Here is a 27,412-nt window from a genome sequence, read left to right as displayed (position 1 = left end):
AACCTGAATCCACCTCTAGGCATAACCTTTTTATGTTCTATAGATTTGTATGCAACTATTGAGAGTGAAGATATTATATATAATGGGAATATTCCACCCAAAAGTTTGATTTTAGTTCAAAACGATCAATATGTAGAATCTCGCACAGAAATATCCACTTTGAATTTTAAAGATAAGATTCAAAAACATATTTATTCTAATTCAGACCTGCAACTAAATTTGCTTCCTCTTAGGGGTAATCAGGTTGATACTTGTGGATTTAGGGGCGACATCAAGTTGAAGCAGGTTGCAAAGATAAAATATGCACTCCACTTTTACAACATTGGAGGGAAGCTCTCACTCTTCCCTTCTCAAATCCTCTTGAAGCAGGTTGCAAAGATAAAATATGCACTCCACTTTTACAACATTGGAGGGAAGCTCTCACTCTTCCCTTCTCAAATCCTCTTCTCTAATCCCTCATGTAATTTTAACGAACTTTTTTTTAAACAAAGAGGTATTGGTGGAACAAGTGACAAGCAACATGAGCTGAAGTTAAACTATTATGATGTGAATAATAACCTGAGAATCAAGGAACTAAAGTTATACATTGTTCAATAGCACATGCTCATCATAGTAGGTGATATATAAAATCAAAGTAGTTGAAAAGGAGTTTCTCACTCTTAGGATGGTGCAATTTCATGCTCTCAACTAATTAATGATATTGGACATGACTTAGTAAAAGTAAAGTCTTTTTCAATCTACTGGAATTTCAACTTCCATCTTCAGATCAGAGCTGCCAAGAATCTGCAATATTGTAACTTTGTCAATATCATTCAACTAAACAGAAGAACGTTAGAAATTAGAACGTCGAAATTTCCAATTTGAAAGTAATTTCTAATTTACTTTTCGCACACACAGATAATCTGATCGGATGATACAGATCAAAAGTCACATTATGACATTGATTCCGATGAGCTATGTGCTCAAATTCTTCAAAATAGTCAACGGGTGCATGTCATGTCCTCCAAAAGTAGTGTAATCTTGGAGGATCCGACACGAGTACAGCAGCAAATGCGGAGAGTATGAGCAACATAGCCAATGAGTAATGATCATGTAATGATGCAAGTGACACGCTGGAGATAAAAATGTAACATGACAAACTGTGTATTGCTCATTTTCTGATATAAGCAGCATCTACAGGAGTTAAAAGATGAACACGAAAAACTGTGAAATTGCGGACCAAATTTAAAAGTTAGCATATTTGAACACCTACAAATTGTTGCGACATCAATTACTCATCAAAAGCTCATACAAATTAACGTGGCTGCCTTTAACACCTCTATAATCGTACTACTAAGTCCTAGCGGACCTTTATGAACCTTCTTGCTCTATACTGAACCAATGCCTCCATTCCCCTTAATCAACAGAAACACCAATCTTGGAAGCTTTTAAAACAAAAAATTTACTTTTTTGGACTCCATACAAGTTTGTTTTGACAGCAAGCAGAACTTATTAGAATTTTCATCTCAAGTTGCCTACACGCCCTTATATAGTGAACTAGTGCCTATCATCACGCTACCCACTTCTCCCCCTAAGAAACAAGTAGGAAAAGAAAAAAGTAACCCCCAACCCTCTGATCAAGAACCTATGCGCTCAATTTTCGCTATGGCGCCAATGGCCAACAGATGGAACAGAGAAATTATGGCATGTCGTGACCATTACTAGAAAGACAAAATTTTAAGCCGTAGTTTTAGTCATGTGAAAGTCTTTTAACTCCTAAACCAACTAAATGAACAATTTTGCATGTTGAACTGTTTGTGAAATAATGACCGGTGAATTTGGAATGGGCCTTCTTTTGTAGGTGATTGGGGAGATATAGCTGTTTGATCAAGAAGTACTCCGAGAATACAAACAATTATTGCTCCAAAAGCCAAAATACAGAAGAGAAAAGCTCTATAGATGTCTAGATAAGTTGAGTCTGATAAAAGGGTGTGTCTGTGTAGTTTTCAGTACATAAAAACCAAACATCACGGGAGATATCAGTTTGCATGAATTTCAGCAGCTCTCAGGTTTATATTTAGCGATGATAGTTCCAGTTGCTCTACCAAAAGTTAAAAGAAGTATTTGCAACCCCATCGAAAGCTGCTTGACAGTAGATATGGAAATGCTTTAATCTTATTCATAACATTCAAACTCAACCCACAACATGGAGCCTTAGCAGTTTATGGTTTTGCTTTTCATCAGCTACCAGGTACCTCGTACATCTCTTTCATAACAATGCATAGCTTGCAAATATATTTGATGTTTATGTCCAATATGGAAAGAATAAGAAAATGTAAGGGTCTCTCCATGGTTAAACTATATCAAGCATCGCTGCCATAACAGTAAAACAGATGAGGCAAAGTTATATCTTTTGTTTAATCTGACGTTTACCCCATTATATCCTCAAAAGGTGACTAGAGGTAAGGGAAACTTTATCATGGCTTGTCTAGAGCACCATCAAAAAAGGTGTCAAAGATAAATCAGAATCTTGCAAGAAGAAACAGATAGTCTGAGTGTCAAACATCCAATATTTACCTTCAGGAAGTCAGATTGGACTAGTGAAGAATCCTTGCTGTATCCTGCTTCCTCAAGAACACGTGTCAAAACTTGCTGCATAGACAGACAGAAAAATGGAATTGTTGCATAAAACTAAGAATTGCAATTAATTCTTTCTCAAACACTCATAAGTTGTTGACAAACTACAATTTGAATTTTTTTTATGAAAGTGTCATACCAAGTAGCTCGCACATACCTCGACTAATCCATGGTACCAACATATGTATCAGATAACTCTATCTAACAAGGCTTAGATAGATTAGAAGAAATCACCTAACTATTTTGAGTTTGCTAGGATTTGAACTCCAAGTCTTTCATGGTTCATTCTAGGATCATTAACCGCTAGGTGACACCTTTTTTTACCAAGCTTGTCTTTAAGGCAAACATCGAAAGAAAAGGAAACTCTAAAAAGTGAAAGAATGATTTAACTTGTAAATGCTTTCAAGCAGATTCTCTATGCCTCCTTTTCAAAAGGATAGTTAACAAAATCCAAGTAAAATATATGTTAAATGCAATAAAGTGCAAAAAATAACTTGTCTACAAGTTTATGGGCTAGTTGTTTAATATCTTCTAATGATGAAATTTCTACTTGTCTTAGAAGTCAATTTAAATTTATTTCCTTATTGTTTAGCAGCAACTTTAATAGGACTAAGTGACAAAGGAAACTGCAGCGCATAATAGTGCAGAATATATGAGTTAATTTGACCGCTTTCGGCAAAGCTTCAGTCACTACTTCACTGCATTATTACATGCAACACAGGGGATTACTCCTGTACTTCTATGGTGGGATTTATAGACAACTTCATTGATTTACAGACAGACCAACTAAAAACCTTCTCTCTGCAATTCTTGGAATCATTAACCTTATGTGGCCTAGTGGTCAATGAAGTGATTACCATGAGCTCTCAGGTTCAATTACTAGAGGAAGCAAAATATACTAGGTGGTTTCTACCCATCTGTCCAAACCTTGATGGATAGAGTTACCTGATACCAGTTCTGGTGAGAGGTAGTAAATATCCCATGGAATTAGCCGAGGTGCGTGCAAGCTGGCCCTGATACTACGGTTATTCAAAAAGAACAATAACCCCGTAGCCCTTTCCAGTATCTCTGCCAGTATCAAGTCCTATAGATCTCCATTTTACTATAGTGCAACTATTGGCTAGTTGAAAGCTCCTTACATAAAAAGGTTACAAGCTAAGTTACTCAGACTCTTCGAAAGTGTTGCCGCACCCGTGTCGGATCCTCCAAAAATACACCACCTTTGAAGGATCCGACACGCATCCCACGACATTTTAGGCGAGTCCGAGTAACTTAGGTTATAAGGTAATAGAGAAAAATGCAGAGATTGAATGCCTTGACGTCATTTATCTGAGTATCTTTTCCAAAGCGGAAGCAATTAAAAGTAAGATATGAAGAAACTGCACCTATTTCCCAACACTTTTTCAGTTCTCATCAGAAAAACATCATAAGAAACAAAAAAATCGGAAAAATAAATCACAAGCACTACCTCCCTTTGAACCTCAGATATAAATGATCCAGTCAAATCCTGCAAGACCTCCAGCATATCATTGAATGACACCTTTCCATTTCCATCAGAATCATAAACCCGAAAAATAACTGGAAAGTAAGAAAGAAGGGCAGGCATATGAGAAACTCAAACAGAAGCAAGTAAAGTTGAGGGGAAAAGAAGATTGGATTTACGCATTTCAAAGAGACAATCAAAGGCATAAAATGGAAAATGCCCTTACATTCAACCTTTTGTTGCAAGCTGGCATGAGCACTAAATGCTGATAAGAATGCCACAAATTCTTTGAAATTTAACCCGTCTGCCATCCTTAATAGCCTCTGCATTAAGAAAAAAGATGAATGAATTCCCCCTTACTGGAACAAAGTTTTATTGTGTCAAAATTTGCAAAAGTGCGTCTGTGACACATCAATGCTGGCCCTTGACCAAAAACTCAAAGAAGTGATATACCAAAAGAGGCACATAGAATCAAAAAATTATTTCATTTGCGCCAAACAAGCAGTTAAGAGAGGAGAAACAGAGAGAGCATGCCAGAAACTTCTAAAAATCAATCTTCACTAATCTAACAAATTATTAAGTGCTAAACCATTCAATCATCAACGTGTTATGTTAAATTTTTTCTGTTACTCCATGTTGAGGGTCATATAGTTCTAAAAACACTCGAAATATCACATATTTCCTATATAAAGGGATCAAAGACACACATTTTAGCTATTGAAGGTTATATATACTGTACTTAGCCAAATGTTACAAGGACCAAAACAAGAATTCATTCAATAACTGAGGGACCAAAGAAATGCAATTATCCCTTACTTCTTTATATTTTGAATCCCGCTAGTGAAAATCCTGGTTCTGCCGCTAGGGACAACCATTTCATAGTAAAAGCGAAAGAACTAGTGCATGATTTTTACTGCATTCTGGTTGCATTTGCTTGCTTTAATTCACAAAACTTTACTTGAAAAATCCTGAAAACAGTATTTACATAATCATATAGGGAAGATCGGATCTGGGGTCGCTCAACTATGCAACAACAACAACAACATACCCAGTGTAATCCCACAAGTGAGGTCTGGGAAGGATAGAGTATACGCAGACCTATATAAGAAATTATACAAAAGCACATGTATTTAGCATGAAATTAGAACATTAAACAATTAAAACCTGAGAAAGAGGATTGACAGCAAATTCAGGCACTGAAAGAAACTCTTCTCCAGATATAAATCCACACCCATTTCTATCCAATTGGCAAAACCTCTCGTACAATGAAAGAATTTCCTGCTGGGAAACTAAAACCCCACAAAAACAAAAAACAAAAAAGATCACAACTTTAGTAACAAATACCCTTTTAAAGATTGATATATATGTATACGTACATACACACATACATACATACATACATACATATATATATATATATATATATATATATATATATATATATATATATATATATATATTTAAAGATAGATATATGTATGCATACATACATACATACATATATACATATATACATATTTTCAAGATTGATATATATATGCATACATACACACACATATATACACACACACACATATACACACACACATACACACACACACACACACACACACACACACATATATATATATATATATAAGAATTCCCTGCTGGAAAACTAAAATCCAACAAAAGAAGATCACAACTTTAGTAACACGTACCCTTATAAAGATCACAACTTTAGTACTCTTTGTCCCAATTTATGTGATGCTTTATGCTTCCCAGACTCAAATTGCAGGAACTTTGACCAACATTTTAAGATGTATTTTTTTATCATATTGATATGAGAAATATTGCAACTTACAGTACTTTTCATCTAGTTTCTTAAAATATCGAGTTAATCTAACCAATCTAGCTTCAAAAGATTAGTCAAATTGACTCTCGAAAAGCGAAAAGTATCACATAAACTATGACGAAGATACTAACAAATACCCTTTTAAGAATTTCTCTACTGGTAAACTAAAACCCCACAAAAAAAAATAAAAAAAAATTACAACTTTAGTAACAAATACCCTTAGATACACACACCCCACAAGAAAAATCACAACTTTAGCAACAAATACATATATATTTAACTATTTAAGAATCCCTGCTGGGAAACTATCAAGCCCCACAAAAATAAAAAGGATCACAATTTTAGTAACAAATACCCTTTTAAAGATTGAATTTGTATAGACAGAAATATATATATGTATATACATACATGTGTGATTGCAGTGTTCTTGAACTTCTTCAATATCATATTGAGTCAGCAAAGAAGAAGCATTGCCCATTGTTATAAATGAAGGAAATTGAAAAAACTAATGAAATGGGGTTACTATAATTTTGAGAATTTTGGTAAGCTGAAAATGTGAGTAATAATTCAATGACTCTATAATGTGATTAATCATTTTTTGCATTGGTTTCAACAACTTTTTCAACTAATTTCTGGCATAGGTAGAGTGTGCATTTATTTTGGGTACTTGTCTATTGCACAAAAGATCCCCTGATTTTTATCATAATTACAAAAGAATTTCCAGTTACTGTCTAAAATTATGAAAACAACCGTGATTGTAAGAGCCTGTTTGGATTAGCTTATTTTAGGTGCTTTTAAATCAAAATTGATTTTAAGCACTTTGTAATATTTGGGTAAGATAAAAATTATTTTTAAGCACTTGTTTTTTTAAGCTAAAATAATAAAAATAAGGCATTTGGCTTATAAGTCAAAAGTCATAAGCTCATCCAAACGAGCTCTAAGTCTGTGTTTGTGGTCAATTGGTTTTGTCCAGTTTTATGTAAATTTTCTCAAGAGAGTTTGAAACAAAAATTAGATTGGATTATTATTTTATTTAAATCGTAAAAGGTTTATGTTGAAATTATTTTCTTGTACTTGTGTACGTACTCTTGATTAATAAAGTGAGTTGATCGTTTTTGCCTTAAGTAATACTTTGCCTCTCGTCTTCGAATATTAGTCGTTTTGAAAATGAAATATGTTTAGAGATATTCGACGTTTTAAGACAATAAAAAAGTTATTTATTATTTCGTGAAGTATTGTTTTAATTAGGGGAACATTAATTAATTGAGACGTTAAAAGATATTCCCTCTGTTCTCTTTTAATTGTACAACATGGACTTTGCACACTTTTTAAGAAATAATAAATGAAGTGTATATTTTATCATGATACACATATTAATTGGCGTATGACTTTTTAATGGATTTAAAAGATGATTTGAATGAGTAATTAATACTAAGGGTAAAATAAGAAATAAATTATTTTTCTCTTGATAAGCGAAAATGGACAAATAAAAGTGAAAATCTATTTTTAGAATAGCGGACAAGTAAAAATTTACGGAGGGAGTATACAAACATCCATCACTTTCTCCTCATTTTTTTTTGCGCGGAACGACCTTCAAAGGCACTGGTCTTTAATTTTTGGCTCTCAAATTGTTGGTCTTTAATTTTTGTTCCTAGCCTAAAAACCCATGGGTTCCGAGTTCGAACCCCTGCTCATTCAAAATTTTTTTTTAAAAAATCATAAGATAGAGTTTTAGATTCGCTAGGTAGCATTTTGGATTCAGGGTAGAGTTTGAAGCTTATAAGACAAAGTTTGGCCAAAAGTTAACCTCAAGGCAGATCTCTGCCTTAAGGCCTAACTTTTGTCCAAATAAATCTAATTTTACTGCAAACCTTGTAATTTTTTTTTTTTTTATTGAGCTAGATTCAAATTCAAAACTTCAGGATATAATGGGAAAAATTAAAGACCAATAATTTGAGTGACCAAAATTAAAGACCAGTGCCTGTGAAGAACAGTCGGCCAATTGACAGTTATATACATTCCCCATAAACTATTGACATATTTGTAGCCAAGAATTTGGTTTAGCAAATAGAAGCCAAAAGGATTTACAAATATAAAAATAAAAAACAGATTTACCGTGAGATACTTTTTTAATAGGTGAGAATTAATTAATTTGTATTTGTATATTTAATTAGTTGGTTATATAACGCCAATATTTAAGAAAGAATTCTGTATTTTGGCTATTACATGCCAATAGTTAAAATCTTGATTGTTTTGTGCCAATAGTATGTCCTTATTGTATTTCCACGTCAATTTTCCTTCTCTCTTTACGACCTTTAACATTTAGGGCCCAATTGAAATTTTGGAGTTGACAAACCCAAAATCCTAGTAACGGGCCGGATTAAAAACTAAACAGGAAAAAAAAACCAGTTAAACCCAAATCAGAGTTCAGCTCTCAAATTCCCGCCGTTAACACTTCCATCTCTTTCTCTTTTCTCAGTTTTCTGCTCACACACAACACCCTTTAAAAGGTATAGTTTTTTTTTTTTTTTTTTTTTTTTTATGTATTTCTTTGAATGTGAATTCAACCACAGCTTACTGAGTACATGACCTTGATAAGACTCGTGTGGAGGTCGAGAATTAGGATAGAGGATTAGTAGATAGTTTGGTGTATTTCTTTTCCTTTCCAAGAGTATTAATATTATTCGTACTTTTCCTTATTTTTTCATTGATTTCCAGAATAATTGAGATTGATATTTTATTCTTTTTTGTGCTTTTTATAGTTTCAACGCCTCTCTTAATTAAGGGTATTTTAGTCAATACAACTCTTAATTTTTAGGAGTAAGTTAGTGGAAAAATTTCAGAAATATACAAATTGGAGCCCAAAATATACAAACATATACCGATACTTCTACCAACATATAAGAAGGCAGAGAGAGAGGGGGAGAGAGGGGGAGAGAGAGGAGAGTTTGGGCCATTTTTTTGTAAGAATTAAAAAAAGGGGTCAATTTTGGTAGCATTGTTGCCCCAATTAACATACAGTGTAATTTTCTCTAAGTTAATCCATGTGACCAAGTCTATAACCTCAATTATTTTGGACCGGAGAGAGTACTGCTTATTGTTTCTTTAACCTCGATTATCTTATTATCTTGTTGTTATCTATACTTGTTGCTATTGTCTCTTTGTCATTGTTCTTTGAGTCGAGGGTCTGTCGGAAACCGTCTCGTTACCTTCTCAAGTTAGGGGTAAGGACCCCACCATGTGGGATTACATTGGGTTTGTTGGTGTTGTTTGAATGTGAACTCATTGATGTTGATTTGTAAAGAGTTGACTGGGGAAATATTTGTACTTTATTGTGAGTAGGTTTTTTGGCCATAGATTCCAAATATTTTTCACTGTATTTAGAATTTATCGAGTGGGAGTTGAAGATAGAGGAGTTGTGTTTATGTGTGTAGTCCTTTAAATCTTGTGGTCTATTTTGGAATTGTCAACTTACTAAATATAGAAAGAGACACTCACTTTGGGACAAACCAAAAAGGAAAGTAAGACGTTTAAATTGGGACGGAGGGAGTGTTAAAATACAACTTCAAAAGTGAAAATTGAGTTGGAAAACAGGTTTTATAAACTGTTTTCCAACTCGTTTTCCAAATTCGAAATACAACTTCAAGTTGAATTGAAATTTTCATGGCCAAACATTGATCTTCAAATAAAGTGAAAAATTATTCCGCAAAAAAGTGAATAATTTTAATGGCCAAACGGGTCCTAAGTGACTCAGATATTGAACATGGAGAGAATGTGTTCTTCTTCTTCATGTGTTGCCTCGTTCTTCATATAAGGGTTAATGTTCTTATTTTATTTTTTTCCCTTATATTGGTTTAAGTTCTTCTGCTAGGAGATTTAGTTTTGTTATAGAGAACTTTTAGTACTAGAAAAAATTTCTTTTTAATGATATTGGCTGTAACAGACTTAAATGGAGCGACAAGGAAGATAGTTATTCATATAGCAATCTCTATTTGCTTGGGATTAAGAAGTAGCTGCTATTGTTGTATTTAAGTTCTTACTACAATATATTGGGATTTTGTAGAATAGATTCCAAAAAAGGAGCTTAATTTGGGAGTTTCTTGTTGCTTGTCTGTGGTTATTATTGGGATTTTGTATACTAAATTCCAAAAAGAGCTTAATTTGTGTGTTTCTTTGTTTTCCCACAAAATTTCAGCTGAAAAAAAAAAGGATAGCTTAATCCGGGCGTCTGTTTTTGTCAGGATTTCAGCAGGGAAAAGGGAAGCTTTCTAATGGAGGAAGAAAAAGAGTTGAAGAAAGAGAAGAAAAACATCCCTGTATTGCCATGGATGAGAAATCCAATTGACATTACTACCTTTGATCAATGCTCTCTCGATCTTTTGCCTTTTATTGATCCCAGGTACACTTTCAGCATTGCTCCCTTCAACCCAATTGAACATGAAGTTCAGAGTATTTTGAATCCGGATGTTGATTGCTTAGTTTTTGTAAGCATAGTATATAAGTACATCTTTAGAAACTGCATAAAGCTGCTATCTTTTAATATTTTAGAATTTTAAAAAGTTTACTCCTTCAAACAGTTATTTGAGTGTTGGTTCTAGGTTGTGAGTCGAATATTTAAGATGATTTGGAGGACCATGCCTTTATGCATTATGTGGAACGTATGGCTAGGAAGAAATAGGATAATTTCTTTTATGATGAGAAAGTTCACATTACTTCTGTTAAGAATAGATGTTTACAAAGCTTATACTTTTGGTGTAGAAGTAGTTTGATTGATAACGTGTCCCAGCAGTTAGAGATGTTTGAGTTTCTTGTAATTTTGGTACCTTCTTGATACTTTTCATTAATGAAATTGCCTTATTTTAACCAAAAAAAAAAAAAAAAAGAGTAAAAACATTAACTCCTTCATGGTTTGACACCCTGCCTCGGAAGCTTGGTATTTAGGTGGAGAAAGATAGGAGGCCGGGTGGAGCCCATTATAGACTCGGTTTTGAACCATGTGCTACTGGTCCTCGGGATTTCTCGGTTATCATCCTTTTCTCTAACAATTTATATGGCATTCTATTTATTTTGGGTGTGGACAAATCCTTTGGTTCCATTTTATTCAAATGTTATTTTATATAGCTTCTACCAGGTTCAAGTTTTCAAATTATGTAACTGATCAAATATTAAATTCTGATGATATACGTTCTACTTATCAAACTAACTTTTCAACTTATAGTACTACACTACGACTTGTATCTGATACAACTTCAATTAACAAATTAAACTCCATGCACCAAAATGGCGTCCCATAATATGGGAATGATGAAATACAAATGGTTGAGATTTTTTTTTCTTATTAATGGCATCATTTAGAATAGGATAAGCGGGTTATAATACTAAACCCATCTCAAAAGAAAAGAATGCTCCGTTCTCCAGGATAAGGAATGAACATAATGGAAATTATAGTTAACCATCATCTCTCTGTTTTGGCAGTGAATATTTCATTTCTTATGCAAAATATCATCATTTTATTACTTTGCTTTATTGTTTATAAAATTCCCACGGTTGCAGTTGAAACATAGTTACACTTATACGGTTATACCTTTTGCTTTCTTGACAACTCATACTGGATTTTTTAAACTTCAACCAACTTATTCGTACTCATACATGTTTCTTTGCTAGGTTAGTGGTGGCTTTGAAGAATATGAGCATCACTTCACTCTTTCCCGTGCAACTTGCTGTCTGGCAAGAGACAATTGGACCTGGCTCTTCTGAAAGAGACCTTTGTATAAATTCACCTACAGGGAGTGGAAAAACTCTTGCATATGCATTACCAATTGTTCAGATGCTGTCTACACGTTCCGTTAAATGTCTTCGTGCACTAGTGGTCTTGCCTACTAGAGACCTCGCTTTGCAGGTTATTCACCTTGATTTTTTAGTTTTAGTTTTGGAAAATGGGCAGTGCATAATTACACAAATTCTCAATTACCTGTAAATCTTTGGGCTAACTATCTTTCTAACTTTGCCGTGTTGCTTGTTTTTTTCTTTTTTGATAGGTACGTCAATGATCATCCTAGGTTTCTTCGCCTTAAAACTATGACATCATGCTACCTATAACCAAAAAAAAAATAAAAAAAAATAACTATAACTTCATTCTTTGGCTGAAAGTCCCTTTTCTTGCAATCTAATAATTTGGTGGAATTTTGTCTTAGTGCCTCAGAGACTCTTTTTAAGAATACATCCAACTTCGTAGTGGGTTCTTCCCACCAGTCTCGAATCCATGACGTGTCTACATTTTCACTTTCACATGCAAAGATGGATAACTAACTTCTCACAGGAAGATTATATTCTTACCATTTGTTTCTGTTTCAGGTCAAAGAGGTCTTCTCTGCTCTTGCACCTGCAGTAGGTTTGTCTGTCGGCTTGGCAGTCGGTCAGTCATCAATTTCGGATGAAATTTCTGAGCTCATCAGGAAACCCAATGTTGAGTATGGCATATGTTACGATCCTGAAGAATCCTCATACGAGTTACAAAGCGCAGTAGACATTTTAGTGGCAACTCCTGGAAGACTGATGGACCACATCAGTAACACTGATGGTTTTACCCTTGAACATCTATGTTATCTTGTAAGCTGCATTTTTAGTTGCTTAGAATTTCTTAGTATGTATATTTACACTAGTCCCCTACTCTTCTCTTCTTTATTGTGATTAATATCGTGGCATAAAGCAATTCTGTCTGAGAATAGTTTGCTATTCTTAAAAAGTTAAGTGGTCCAGCTAACTTTTTGCTTTTCCTTGGGTATGGTATCTCATTAGTCTATTATGTCACTAGCAAAACTAGGCACAGGGAAGTACCTCTTGATAATTTTGAAAGAAATTTGCTAGAAGTAGGGTGATGTTAAGTTAAATACAAGCAGGCTACAAAAATGCATGTTTTAGTAGCACATGTGCTGGCTATTTGTCTTTACATTAGCAGCTTTCTATTGTCACCACTCACCATAACCACCTGAAGTTGATATTTTTCCACCTTCATTTATGTTATAGGAATTGATCAATCATTAATAATTGTACTGAAAAAACAAGGAGTGCTTTTGAATCAAAAGAGCTGGATTTTGTACATACGAGGAATAACCACTTGATTTAATGTCTATTTGGTGCATCCATGAGGTTTCTATTCTCATAGAAGATTGGGTGTCTTTTGGAGAGAATCATATCTTTCAGTAAATTCTCTAATTTTTTATATACCTTTTGTATATGGGAGGTTTCCCATTATCAATAAAATTATATTTACTATATTAAAAAAATCAATATATTTGTCATTTTATTCGCTTTAATGTCTCTTTCCTATTTGAAAAGGAAAAACTAGCATGCTAGTGACTCGGACAATTAAAATTTATTACAATTTATTGTAGTAGCCAGTAGGTCTTGTGAGTGGGGGGCTCGGACTTTGATATTGCTCGTTTTTTCTTATGCTTTCTTGAAACCATTTGACTTTCTTTTTTTTCTTTTTTTTTTTTAAAAAAAAAAAAAAAAAAAGTTGAAGGAAAAATAAGGAAGAGACCCTAATGGTTGACTTACATGGTATCATGCAGGTTGTTGACGAAACAGATAGGTTATTAAGGGAAGCTTATCAGTCCTGGCTTCCTACCGTCATTCACTTGACCAGCTCTTCTATTGATGGGAACTTCCCTTCTGTTGATGATCTTCTTCCTTGCACTTATGGTTCATTGAAGACAATCAGAAGAGTGTATGTTATATGCCTATCCTCCCCCTTATGAATTGCTTATATGTGGAATCCATTTTAGATGCACATCTTTCTCTCAGTTGTGATATGACATTTTTCTCATCAAGGAGTAATTATCTGATTATTCAAGTCTTGTTTGTTTCTTTATGACAAGGACACTACATCTTTGACTGTCAAATCTTTTCCATTGTTGAGTTGCTTGTTCTTTTGATCATGAAAATGTATCTACCTTTGCATCTAAGGGTGTCACCTAGTGGTTAATGAAGTGGGTGGAGAACCATGAGGTATCAGGTTCAAATTCCAGCGGACTCAAAAGCAAAATACTAGTTGATTTCTTCCCATCTACCCTAGTTTTGGTGGGCAGAGTTGTCCAGTACCTGTGCTGGTGGGAGGTAGCAGGTACATGGTGGAATAGTCGAGGTGTAACTGGTCCAAACACCACCGTCACCCAAAAAGAAATGCATCTACTGTTTATCAAAACTAAGGCAACGTATTATTTGCATTAGTGGATGCAACTTCGCTGGAAGGTTTACATTTGATCAATTGATGGTTCATTGAGGTTGCTTCTTGGGATCGAATGGGTTTAAGTGCACATAGGCATTTCACTGTCTTGTTTTCTTTTTGTCCATTTCACGTGTGGGATTTTCTTAACCATTGCTTTAAAACTAATGCAGGGGCATAGAAAGAGGGTTCAAGGGAAAAGCTTATCCAAGGCTTGCGAAGATGGTTTTATCAGCCACACTAACACAGGACCCAAGTAAACTTGCTCAGCTTGATTTACATCATCCCCTTCTTTTGACGACTGGAGAAAGACGTTACAAGCTTCCCGAAGAACTCAAATCATTTAAACTGGTGGGGCACACTTGAATGAAATAAGCTCTATTTGTACATTATCGGCTCTTTCCTGATGTGCCTGAAAATGTGTTTACTATTGCATATCATTTGAATTGCTGCTATTTCACACTTTTTGCTTTGGAAGACACTGTTCCTCACAGTTTAGATGATTCATATTGGCGATTATACCTTCTTTTTGTGTAGCTATGTCAATCGAAGCTTAAGCCAATTTATCTAGTTTCTCTTCTTCAAAGTCTGCAAGGGGAGAAATCAATTGTTTTCACATCATCTGTGGAGTCCACTCATAGATTATGCACCTTGCTTAAGTTTTTCGACAATATGCAAATTGAGTTCAAGGAGTATTCTCGTCTTCAACGTCAATCTGTAAGAAGGTATTATAGATACATTCACGTAACAATTTTATTTTAGCTCTGAGCTTTTACATTATTTGATTTGCTAGACAAGTTTGCAGTCAGCTGTACTAAAGATGATTTGCCTGAGCACACACTTTACTGAAGCTAACTGAATGTAATGCATGTAGCCACCTAGGTTGCTGAAAAAACTTTAGTGTACTACTGTACTGTTATAAAAACTCTTTTGTTTAGTTACTTCCTCCGGTCCATAATAAGTGTCCTTTTGGCCTTTTTATTTTGATCCAAAATAAGTGTCCTTTTACATAATCAAGAAGGTATTAATTGTTTTGTTCCAAATTTACCCCTATAGATAAGTAAGTTTTATGTAATTAAGAAACTACATTAACTAGGTACTATACTATTTAATCAAGGGTAAGTTAGTCAAAATACCTATTTTTTTTTTCCTAGTACATCTTAAGGGGTGTGCCAAATGCCAAAAGGACACTTATTATGGATCGGAGGGAGTACTATACTAGTACAGAAATATCTGGGTTTTTGACCATAAGGATATTTTCTGGTGTTAAAAAATTATGTATCAGAGACAACTTTCGTTATCAATAAATGCATCGGAGACTATTTTATGGCCGTATGAGAATGTTTGCATCTCACTGGAAATCTTGTACACCCAAATCCAAGTTACTGTTGAGGGCTGTTAATCTTTATAGGTTTTCAGCTGTATCTAGAAAAATATTTATAGGTTTTTGGAGAAGAAAGGGCATGTTTGGTATTGCTCTGTCTTGGTTGCCATCTTAGTTAATTTACTAGAGCTTTGAACTTGCAAATTGGATTGAATGGAAAAGTTAGAAAAAGAAATTAGAGTAAAAAGAAAATAATCGGTCTTCATACTTATATTTGATGTTGTTGGAAAGTGATGTTACGTTTATTTGGGAAACATTTTGTGGTGCAAAAACACCTGTGTGATTGTTCTTGCGAACTTCTGTCCTGCAGCAAGACGTTAAGGGCTTTCCGGTCAGGACAAGTGCAAGTGCTTATTTCCTCTGATGCCATGACTCGTGGAATGGATGTTGAAGGAGTGAGAAATGTCATAAACTATGATATGCCTGCATATATAAAAACATTTATTCATCGGGCAGGTCGAACTGCAAGAGCAGGCCAAAGTGGATGTTGCTTTACGTTAATGCATAAAGATGAGGTATGTCTTTTTAAATGATGAGGAGCATAGGTTTTAAAGATGCTTACCTTTCCAACTTTAAAAGATCTATTTTCGTAATATGATTTTAAGTTCTGGCCCCAAAGGAAGCTAAAATTTTGTGAATTACCTGATGTAGTAAATCTAACTATAGCATGCTTTTAGGATAGTAAGTTGTACTACCTTTGTCCCAGTTTATGTGAAGGAGTTCGGAGTACGAGGGTCAAAACACTTAATTTTGATTATGAAGTCGGGTATAGATTCTTTATTTTTTTAAAATAAAATTTACATATTTGAAAACTACACGAAAAGTACTACAGGTCAACATAGATAATGACTCAAAATATTTTTAAAAACCTTGAGCAATTTATAGTCAAAGAAAAAACTTTTTGACTCTCCAAACAGTAACACCTTCACATAAAATGGGACGGAGGGAGTACCTTTTTCTTGGGGAACAGCAATCACTAACTAAGTTTTGCTCTAACAGCAGAGTAATGACTAGTTAAGCTGGTTCACTCACATAAAATGGGACGGAGGGAGTACCTTTTTCTTTGGGAACAGCAATCACTAACTAAGTTTTGCTCTAACAGTAGAGTAATGACTAGTTAAGCTAGTTCACCACCATCAAATGGTCACAAAATTGGAAAAGAAGTCTGATCTTGAATCTCATAAGCTGCCATAAAAGCTAACACTTCCTCCACTCTCAACTTGCTCGTATTCATATTGCGATCCTAACTGTCACAGCACTTGGAGTGCTCAGTAATTTAGGATAATATGTATGATGTATGAACATATTTGTAAAAATATATGATCTAATCTCAGACTATTAATTGTGTATAGCTCCAAGTTTCTCAACCATTTCCATGATATACTTTTCGGCGGAGGAGTTTGACTTGGGATTTCGAAGCACTAAGCATTCTTTTGCTTTTTGCATCAAATTCTTCTTTAAATATAGAGTTCTCTAATGCTTTTTTTTTTTTTTTGGGGGTAGATTAAGCGTTTCAAGAAGATGTTACAAAAAGCTGACTGTAACTCTTGCCCTACCTATTCTGTTTCTTCTGAAGTGATAGAGTCACTCCGCTCTGTGTACACCTCAGGTACTCTCTTTTACCATTTCCAACATATTGGAAATACTTGGCAGTCAATGTGGATGCACTATATATTGAAAATTTTGAAGAAACCAGCACCAGTTTATATACCTGATCCGATAAGTAAACCTTGAGATCTCCTATTAGCCCTTTTGGTGAAAAATAAAGTATTAGCACTATTTATGCAATTACTCTTCAGATATTCTGTCTTTTTGATTGAACCTTTTTTATTTGTTCTCTAGCTTTGGAGAAACTTAGAGAGAATGTTGAATCAGAAAAGTTTAAGAAAAGCAAGATTAGATTGAAGTCGTCAAATGTGAGAAAGGAGAAGTGAAAAGCTGCCCACTGCAATAACTTCCATTTTCCTAGACAGTGTAGTGCTCAGTTGCCAACCAGTTTATGACTATTACATGGGTGAGTAGCTACATTTTTTATGTTATTGTGTTATTTTCAATTTATGGCATTGTGTGTATCGCTGCTTGCCTATGGATTGTCAGCATTGTTCTTGGTTCTTTATTTGATGCCGTGCAAAAGAGTTAACAAGAAGAAAATGTTCCAATTTTGTTTTTCTTGACAGTGGTAATTTACGTTTTCTGGTATTTCTTTTATCCTTTTCCTATTTCAGCTATCTTCGTCCAGACAATCCAAATATTAATATAAGGTGGATATCTATCAGGCTTACTGCTATTCGTGTAATTTCTGCCTTTGTTTCAAAAGTTGCACTGTTTTTATAGCAATTAATTAGAAGGATGTGAAGAAGGTCATATGATTCTAGTAGAACTGTTAGCATTCTATAAACTGACAGATAGGAAAAAAGAGAAATAAAAAAATTACTGTAGTACCTCCGAGTTCTCTGATTATTTTGAGATCCATTACTATAAGCCCCCGGTCAATTTCTGACCTTCTGATTATCTTACTGTTCCCTTATGAAACAATTTTGCGCATGAGTTCCCTTTACTTCCCCCAAAAAGTGTTAGGTACCATTTTTCGTTGAAATAGTTCTTTCTTCTTTTGGTGATAAGAATAATACAATTTATTCACAAGGAGCAGAGTAGAAAGCAGAGGTCCAGGTGTCCGAAAGCTGAAAAAAATATGCGGACTAGTTTTTTATATACTTGAAAATCGGTCTAGAGGATGTTATGAAGGAGGCTATGGAGTTAACTTACGCAGGACTGAAAAAATCAGTGTTCCATAATCGTGCAATAAACAGACACGCCATATGTCAGGGAGGAGAGTCGCTTGAGTTAGCTATACCGTCAAACATTGTTTCTCATGTGTATATGTGATTGGCTGATTGCACTATTATTGTGACTGTTTGTGTGCATGCAATGGAAGGTTGCACGTAGATGCGTAAAAATCTTTGAAGAATTGTAATTGGTGACTTGTTCAGCATCCTACTAATCCCTGCAAGTTAGCTATCTGCTAGGGACTTGGTTATATCCTGCCGAATATTTATAAAAACTATATTTCATCAGATAATACTGATCACTGTTGTAACATAATGTCTTCACACACAGCTGAACTTGTCTGTATGAAGAACTTCTAATTGATTACAAACTTAATTATGCAGTTCAACTTGAGCTGCTCTGGATTTAGTATTGCCATTTAGTTAAGGTGTAAGCTGGTAATTTATGAAGCTACCAGATTCCATTAGATCCATTTTGGTTCTATGGGAGAGGAAGTGTCTCAAAGAAAAACTAGGAGGAGGGAGAAGACGCGAGGGTCGGGTATATTGAAGTTGGAGGGTCAACTGATTCGCACATTAGAATTAAGTCTCTTGTTGTTTGGGAGGAAAGCACTTAATTAGAACAAAAGAAAGAAGAGCTGCATGGCAACTAGTTTATCATATATTGTAGGAAAGAGGAGCAATAGGTTCTTTTGATGTAAAGCTGTTCAATTGTTCATATTAAATATGAATTTTTCGACATTCTTGTGTTCTGGTCTAAATAGGTGTAGCTGAGTCAACTGAGCTATAGCATTTATTTTAAGTTTGTATAGTACTTCCTTAGTGCTTGTTTGTGGAATAAAATACTTTGTTTATCTATGAAAGAAACTAAAATACCGCCAAAAAAGCCATGAAGTGGAAAGAGAGGTGCAATTTCCAACGGAGGCAAAAAAAACACTAGGTGATTTTTTCTCATCTACCTAAGCTTTGGTGGGCAGAGTTACCCGACACCTGTATTGGTGAGAGGTAGTAGGAACCTGGTGGTATAGTCAAGGTGCGCACAAACTGGACACCATCGTCATTTAAAAAAAAAAAAAAAGATACCGTGCATAGCAATTTCTTAACTTATTTTTTTGATAAGACTATACTGAAGTGACTTTGGGAATATATATTTTTTATCATGGTGTCCGGGCCAACTTGCCAACTTTGGGAATATTTAAAGAGGTAGCAACAAAAGTTTACTGATAGTTCGATTGGAGAAATTTTGCTTTTCTCACACAGGTTAGTACAGTCTACAATCAACATGTATCTAGTCTCAGCAAAGCTTGGACTCTGTCCAAGATTCGCGGACTTTATAACTAAGAAAGAAAATTTGCAGAAAGGAAAACATCAAGAAATCAGTAGACTGGTCAGGAAATTAAAAAATTGAAAGCACTCTTAGCAAGCCTAAGTAGATAATTCAGCTGCCGAATGCAGAAAAGACCTCTGAACTTCTTTGAGAAAATATTTAGAATTTTTTGCGTTTGATGATGAAGCCGAATAAGCTGAGGACGATGAAGGCAAAGAGCTCCTCAGAGAAAGTGACTCACTTATGCCAGCTTCTCTCTCCTCCTCTTTGATGGTTTCCAGCATCTTTGAGGCTCGGTTTCTCATGACATTTACAAATTGTGGTGGTGCTACCTCTGTAACAAACCTAGCAATACGAGCATTTGCCATCTTCTTTAGTATGTTTTGGAAGAGACTCCAGTTGAGGAAAAGGTGCAAGATGCTTGGTAGAACTGTAGAAGTAGTGTTTAAGGATAAGGTGGATTGTATGCCATAATAAACATAAAGGGGATGAGATTTATAGGAGTGTTTAATTAGATTATCCATCTATGGCCTTGGCTTAAATTGAATCAGTCCTCCTACTCGAGGTTTTAATCATTTTTAGCTGCTAGTGCCGCCCCTACTGTTAGTATTAATTGAAAAGATGAAGATGTTCCCGTCGTAGTCATACTCTTAATGAGATATCCTCATATATGGAACTGCAGAATGCAATGTGTCTATGCATGAGTAGAAAAAACTGCATAACTTAAATATGCCGTATTTGTTGTTATCAAAAGGTTCCAATTTTGAACTTTTCCTTATTAAGCTGGAACCTGCTGATTGAATGCCACGTGCCCTTCCTGCAATTTAGTGATTCACAGCATATGCACAATTATTGTGATTGGTTCTATGCGTGTAACAACGGGCTGCATTAGAGATGCATTTATATCTTTCTAGAATTGTAGTTGGTGTCTTGATTAAGCATCTCTTTATCCCTATGTGCGGGTAATCTGCTCGAGACTTGTTTATTTCCTGCTGAATATTTATAAAAAATATATTTATCAGATATTACTGATCACCACTGTAAGACAATGCCAACACCCACGTCTTAACTTCTTTGTATGAAGAACCTTTAGTTAATTGCATTTTAACCTTAATTAGACAGTTCAACTCGAGCTGCTCTGGCTTTTACTACGGCCCACTTAGTAAACGAGACTGTGCAGAAATTATCAAACAGACTCCTATTGTTAAGATTTGGTCAGGCGGGTCCCACTTTCACCATTATTTTGTACCATCTCTCTCCTTTCATTGTCTTGTTTAATTTCTTCCTCACCTCTCCTGACTTCCTGTTGGTTTCTAGAATTTTAGACTCTGTATCTATTCTTCTTTTACTTCTTCATTTCTTCTCCTTTACAGACTATTTTCAAAGTTCTATAAAACTATTTGTAGGTGTTCTGCTTTTAGAGATGTACATTACATTTTCTAGGGTTTCCAAAATGTCAACAACAACAACATACCCAGTATAATCCCACCAAGTGGGATCTGGGAAATGTCATTGCTGAAAAATTTCACGGCGAAGCAGCAGTAACGACAGAGATGTTGAATCGCTTAAGAGTTTAAATTAGCCTTTTTCATGTTATTCTCAAACAAAATCCGGGACTTCTGGCTTTTTCATTCTTTTCCAAAAATGTTAAACAATTATACGAATATAAATTGTGTTGGAGAAAATTCTCAAAATTTGTTGTTAACAAGCTGCAAGTTTTGGAGGAGAAAGCTTTGAGACTCTGTAAACTATGTTTTTTCTTCTTTCAGTAGATAGGTGAGAAAGAAAGGTAAGAACGAGAGGAAAATGTGCTAATGGTGGCGGAAGGGGGATCGACTAGTACAGATTACTTACGAGGATATGTAAAATTTAGACGTTTTGTGATCTGACATTAAATGAAACAAGACATGGGACAGATAATAAATGTAGATCAGACAAAATTGACTCGGGATTACGTAAAACTTTATAACGTCGCTAACACAAGCGCCACTCACTGTCTTTAGAGAAATTTAGCCAGATGGTAAAACGTTACTGCAGAGTATGTTTATGTGTGGTAATTTCCCCAAACACCGTTAACAGTCAGCTTTTCATCCGTCAGAACTTTGAAATAAACTAATTCTTAAAGTGTTACTCCCACATGCGCCTAGTCTATTTACGAAATTATTTAAAAAATTGTATTGTTTTTGTTAATTTGCTTTATAATGTTTTTATCTAAAAATTCGGAGGAGAGGAGGGTGAATTCCCGAGAGCAAGGAAAAAGAGTGGGAGCCGGGAGGAATGAGGGAACTTTTTATGGAAGGGAGAATGGGGGGGAGAAAACTGGAAACTAAATCTAAGGTTACTAGACTCATAGAGGCAACAAGGAGGAAAGTAGGGGGGAAGACAAATTGGAATGTTGATGTCGGAGGGTGAAGTGACTCACATGTTAAGAATTATGTTTCTTGTGGTTTGGAGGAAAGCACCAGTATGAATTGTTTGAGGGGAGCAATAGGTTTTTTCAAGGTAAAGATGCTTAATTGTTTGTTTTAGTATGAATGTTACTACATTCTTCCATTCTGCTGTAATTAGCTGTATTTGATTTCACTGAGCTATAGCGTGTTATCAAATGCTTGTATTAGGCCTTCCATAGTGCTTATTTTGTAGAATAGAATATATTACTTATGTATAAAAGAAACAGAAATAAACTGTGCATAACAATTTCATAGCAGTACTGAACTTTGGTAATATTTACAAAAAGTAGCAACAGAAGTTTACTGATAGTTCGATGGAGGAATTATCCTGTTCTCACAGAAGTTACATACAGTCGATATATATCTTGTCTCAGCAAAGGCAAAGCTCTACGGACTTTGTAACTAAGAAAAAGAAAAAAAAGTTGCAGAAGGAAAACAGCAAGAAATCAGTAGACTGGTCAGGAAATTGAAAAACTGATAGCACCCTTAACAGGCCTAAGTAGATACTTTAGCTGCCAATTACAGGAAAAGACCTCTGAACTTCTTTGAGAAAATATTTAGAATTTTTTGCATTTGAAGATGAAGCAGAATAAGCTGTTGAAGGCGAAAAACTCTTCAGAGAAAGTGACTCGCTTGTGCTAGCTTCTCTTTCCTCCTCTTTGATGGTTTCTAACATCTTTGAGGCTCGGTTTCTCATGACATTTACAAACTGTGGTGGTGCTACCTCTGTAACAAACCTAGCAATACGAGCGTTTGCCATCTTCTTTAGTAGGTTTTAGGAGAGATTGCGGTTGAGGGAAAGGAACAAGATGCTAGGTAGAAACTGTAGAAGTAGTGTTTGAGAAGAAAATGGATTGTACGCCTTTAAAAACACAAGTGGGATGAGATTTATAGGGGTGTTTAATTAGATTATCCTTCTATGGTCTGGATTAAATTGAGTCAGTCGTCTTAATCTAGGTTTTAATCATTTTTAGCTGTTAGTGCCGCCACTTACTTTTAGTATTAATTGAACAGATAAAGATGTTCCTCATCGCAGTCATACTCTTAATGAGATATCCTCATCTGTGGAGCCACAGAATGCAATGTGTCTTATGCATGAGTAGAAAAAACAACGTAACTTAAATATGCGGTAGTTGTTGTTACCGAAAGGTTCCAATTTTGAACTTTTCCTTGTTGGGCTGGAAACTGTGATTGAATGCCCCATGCCCTTCCTGCAATTAGTAGTTCGGTTATGCAAAATTATTTTGATTGGTTGTGTGCATGTAATAACGGGCTGCACTAGAGATGCATTTATATCTTTCTAGAATTGTAGTTGGTAACTTGATTAAGCATCTCTTTATCCCTCTATGTGGGTTATCTGCTGAAGACTTGTTTATTCCGGCTGAATATTTGTAAAAACTATTTTTCATCAGATATTACTGATCACGATTGTAACACAATGTCAACACCCATGTCTTAACTTGTTTGTATGAAGAACCTTTAGTTAATGGCATTTTAACCTTAATTATACAGTTCAACTTGAGCTTCTCTGGCTTTTACTATGGCCCATTTAGTAAACGATGCTATGCAGAAAATAACAAACAGATTCCTATTGTTGACATTTGGTCAGGCTGGTCCCACTTTCACCATTACTTTGCCCCATCACTCTCCTTACATTGTCATGTTTAATTTCTTCCTCACCTATGGCATCTTCCTGTTGGCTTGTAGAATTTTAGCCTCCGTAAATCCTTCTATTCTTCTTTTATTTCTTCATTTCTTCTCTTTACAAACCTAATTTCAAAGTTTCATTTACTATTTGTAGGTGTTCTGCTTTTAGAGATGTACATTACATTTTTCTAGGGTTTCGAAATGTCATTGCCGAAACATTTCACAGCGGCGCAGCAGTACCAACAGAGATGTTGAAGGGGGGTGTGGAAACGTTTAAGAGTTTAATTAGCCTTTTTCATGTTATTTTTAACAAAATCCAGGGCTTCGAGCTTCTCATTCTTCTCCAAATAATGATAAACAATTATACGAATACCAATTTTGTTGAAACTCTAGAAGTTTTATGGTAAACAAGGAAAATAATCTGATTATGGCTTCTGCTGCTAGTTTTGGAGGAGAAAGCTTTGTGATTCTGTAAACTGTGTTTTCTTATTTCAGTAGACAGGTGAGGAAGAAAGGTAAGAACGAGTACAGATCAATAACGAGGATGGGTAAAATTTAAACCTTGTGTGATCTGACAATAAATGAAACAAGACATGAGTCAGGTAATAAATGTAACTCAGGATTAGGTATAGCTTTGTAACGTTGCTAAAAGAAGCGACACTCCACTGTCTTTAGAAAAATTTAGCCGCTTGGTAAAATGTTACGGCAGGGTACGTTTATGCATGGTAATTTTCACAAACGCCATCAGCAGTCAGCTTTTTGTCCGTCAGAACTTTGAAGATTAAATAATTCTTAAAATGTTTTGCCACATTCGCTTAATCTACTTACTAAATTATTTAAAATTTGTATTGTTTTTTGTTAATTTGCTTTAATAGTGTATTATTTAAGTTAGATATCGGAGGAGGTGAATTCCCGATAGCAAGGAAACAGAGGTGGGAGGAATGAGGGAACTTTTTATGGAAGGGAGAATAAGCCCCAAAAGGGGTAGGCATGGTGTTTATTTTTTTTTTTTTTTTTTTTTTGGTTGGGGGGGGGGGGGGTTGTGGGGTGGTTTGGGGGGGGGTGGCGGCGTGGGTTCAGGATGTTGAGGTCGGAGAGTAAAGTGACTTACACATTAAGAATTAAGGTTGCTTGTGGTCTAGAGGAAAGCACCATCCTAGAACAAAAGGAAGAAGCGTTGGGCACAAGATCAGTTAGTATTTCTTATATTTTAGGAAAGGGGAGCAATATGTTTTTTCAAGGTAAAGTTGCTCAATTGTTTGATTTAGTATGAATGTTACTACATTCTTGCATTCTGCTGTAATTAGATGTATTTGAATTCACTGCGCTATAGTGTGTTATTGTATGCTTGTATAGCCCTTCCTTAGTTCTTGTTTTGTGGAATAAAATATACTCCTATTGTTTATGTATAAAAGAAACAGAAAAAAGAACTGTACATAACAATTCATATCAAAACTGAAATAACTTTAGTAATATTTACAAAAAGCAGAAACCGAAGTTTACTGATAGTTCGATGGAGGAATTTTATTCTCCGAAGTTTACTGATAGTTCGATGGAGGAAGTTTATTCTTCTCATAGAGGTTACATACAGTCAATACTTATCTAGTCCCAGCAAAGCTTGGACACAGTCCAAAGCTACACGGACATTTTTACTAAGAGAGAAAATTTGCTGAAGGAAAATAACAGGGAATCAGTAGACTGGTCAAGAAATGGAAAACTTGAAAGTACTCTTAGCAAGCCTAAGTAGATACTTTAGTTGCCAAATACAGAAAAAGACCTCTGAACTTCTTTGAGAAAATATTTAGAACTTTTTGCATTTGAAGATGAAGCAGAATAAGCTGATGAAGACGATGAAGGCAAAGAACTCTTCAGAGAGAGTGCTTCGCTTATGCCAGCTTCTCTCTCCTCCTCTTTGATGGTTTCCAGCATCTTTGAGGCTCGGTTTCTCATGACATTTACAAATTGTGGTGGTGCTACCTCTGTAACGAACCTAGCAATCCGAGCATTTGCCATCTTTTGTAGATTTTGGGAAAGACTGCAGTTGAAAGAAAGGTGGAAAGAATGCAAGGTAGAACTGTTGTAGTAGTGTTTGAGGATAAGGTGGATTGTATGCCTTAAAAAACCCAAATGGGATGAGATTTATAGGGGTGTTTAATTAGATATATCCATCTATGGACTGGCTTAAATTGAGTTAGTCGTCTTAATCGAAGCTTTAATCATTTTTAGCTGTTAGTGCTGCTACTTACTTTCAGTATTAATTGTACGGATAAAGATATCCTTATAGATTGGACCGCAGAATGCCATGTGTCGATGCATGAGTAGAAAAAAACAGCGTTACTTAATTATGCGATTTTTGTTGCTATCGGAGATTCCAGTTTTGAACTTTACCTCATTGAGCTGGAACTTGCTGATTGAATGCCACATGCCCCCTTTCTGCATTTCATATCTAAACTGGTTCTTTCGTGCAGATTTGGACGGTCAAGAAGACTAATTCTGTTTGGGATTGTGAAAGCTGGACTTTCCATGAAGGTTCATTGCCTAAATTCAGGTCTCTTACGCTATACTGTGAGAAAAATTCAAGTGTATAAGCATCCATGGTACGTCGGTGGAGACGTGTTTGATTTGATTGGTATGAATATTGAGTGGCTGGAGCTCTTCATTGCTGGTGAAAACTGGAAACTGAGAATCTTCATCTTGAACTATGATTGTAACGGCAGATAATTTTAAGGAATGACATACACCGGTTTTTGTTATTTACTGGAGATCTTTCATACTTAAATTTTATTTATTTATGTTGTATATTATTAGTGATGTGGATTTTATATTGAAAATTCAACATTATACTTAGTTATACTTATGCAATATAGACTTTTATATATGGAGATTAATTTGTCTGGTATTTCAAACCAAATGTTGAGGATGCTAATTGTGTTGATAATAGAGTAAAGAATGTTGAAAGCTGTCTGAAGGGTTTTGTCAGTGTTTATTACCATGAAAATGGATAAGGCTTTGGCTCCACAAGTCACGTGCATTAACATGCATCCATTTGAAGGACGTTGACAACTCCCTATATCAGAGGGTACTATCTTTTGTCTCTAACATTAAACATAGGAGATACATTAAAATTATAGTACATGAAATAGTAAAGTCATAAGAAATGTGATTTATATATGTTCTAAGTTTAACTCATATGTAATTTGTCTGGAAGATGTTAACTTATATAGCACTTAGAAATTTAAATATATAAATCAATAAAGATTCAATTTGTCGAACAGGTGAATAGTTATGTTGTTCGTTTCAAGTGTTGTCCTGCGGCCATAAGGAACTATTTACTAAAAACTGTCCTTTGATGTTCTAAAATACATTGGCGTCACGCAATATCGGAGAAGAAGTAGACGAGCAACAAACAAGACTTTGCTTGAAGTCTGCCACATTGGCTATGATAGGAATCGATTTGGGGTAAACACCAAATCAATCACAAAAACGCGGAAATAAAGGATAACAAGAAATTGGGATGAGAAATAGAGGATAAAAGTTAGACCCTAATGATAATGAATTTATGGACAAACCTAAGTATATGAACCTAGACCCTTCCAATTGGATTCAATCAATAGAACCAAAGCTATTTGAAATCAAGGCAAGAGATATTCAAATGAAA

At 35.0% G+C, this 27,412-nt stretch overlaps 2 protein-coding genes across 6 annotated transcripts; one reads left to right on the top strand and one right to left on the bottom strand.

The window, feature by feature from the left end:
* Positions 1 to 526: 526 nt before the first annotated feature.
* On the bottom strand, positions 527 to 6,567 carry LOC132040667 (uncharacterized). The gene is made up of 6 exons (XM_059431324.1): positions 6,342 to 6,567; positions 5,264 to 5,388; positions 4,326 to 4,422; positions 4,085 to 4,194; positions 2,557 to 2,631; positions 527 to 783 (listed from the first exon to the last, which is right to left on the bottom strand). The coding sequence occupies exons 1-6, from the start codon at positions 6,409 to 6,411 to the stop codon at positions 733 to 735; spliced, it is 528 nt and encodes a 175-aa protein (XP_059287307.1). The 5' UTR covers positions 6,412 to 6,567; the 3' UTR covers positions 527 to 732.
* A 3,206-nt stretch (positions 6,568 to 9,773) lies between these two features.
* LOC132041048 (DEAD-box ATP-dependent RNA helicase 1) lies at positions 9,774 to 26,636 on the top strand. Of its 5 annotated transcripts, none has more exons than XR_009410847.1 (11): positions 9,775 to 10,332; positions 11,598 to 11,832; positions 12,288 to 12,542; positions 13,508 to 13,662; positions 14,334 to 14,511; positions 14,698 to 14,885; positions 15,855 to 16,059; positions 17,048 to 17,153; positions 17,387 to 17,558; positions 18,715 to 19,590; positions 26,223 to 26,636. XR_009410847.1 is itself a non-coding variant. In XM_059431798.1 (9 exons), the coding sequence occupies exons 1-9, from the start codon at positions 10,205 to 10,207 to the stop codon at positions 17,476 to 17,478; spliced, it is 1,542 nt and encodes a 513-aa protein (XP_059287781.1). In that variant the 5' UTR covers positions 9,774 to 10,204; the 3' UTR covers positions 17,479 to 17,558. The 5 variants fall into 5 exon arrangements, 1 of the variants encoding a protein (XP_059287781.1); XR_009410848.1 differs by lacking the exon at positions 18,715 to 19,590 and adding an exon at positions 17,770 to 17,805; XR_009410846.1 differs by lacking the exon at positions 18,715 to 19,590 and having other exon boundaries at positions 9,776 to 10,332.
* Positions 26,637 to 27,412: the final 776 nt, after the last annotated feature.

The sequence above is a fragment of the Lycium ferocissimum genome, chromosome 12, assembly GCF_029784015.1.
Source record: "Lycium ferocissimum isolate CSIRO_LF1 chromosome 12, AGI_CSIRO_Lferr_CH_V1, whole genome shotgun sequence".
In the NCBI taxonomy this organism is placed as follows: Eukaryota; Viridiplantae; Streptophyta; class Magnoliopsida; order Solanales; family Solanaceae; genus Lycium; species Lycium ferocissimum.
Note: the sequence above shows the minus strand (reverse complement) of the source record. Positions and strands in the feature narration are given on the sequence as shown.

Bases quoted from the DNA above. Each gene is read 5' to 3' on its own strand.
- LOC132040667 (XM_059431324.1), bottom strand. From the start codon at position 6,411: ATGGGCAATGCTTCTTCTTTGCTGACTCAATATGATATTGAAGAAGTT. The intron at 5,389-6,341 runs GTATGTATATAC...GTGGGGTTTTAG, and splicing joins AGAACACTGCAATCACACAT to TTTCCCAGCAGGAAATTCTT. The intron at 4,195-4,325 runs GTAAGGGCATTT...CTTACTTTCCAG, and splicing joins CTTGCAACAAAAGGTTGAAT to TTATTTTTCGGGTTTATGAT.
- LOC132041048 (XM_059431798.1), top strand. From the start codon at position 10,205: ATGGAGGAAGAAAAAGAGTTGAAGAAAGAGAAGAAAAACATCCCTGTA. The intron at 14,886-15,854 runs GTATTATAGATA...TCTGTCCTGCAG, and splicing joins CAACGTCAATCTGTAAGAAG to CAAGACGTTAAGGGCTTTCC. The intron at 16,060-17,047 runs GTATGTCTTTTT...TTTTGGGGGTAG, and splicing joins CGTTAATGCATAAAGATGAG to ATTAAGCGTTTCAAGAAGAT.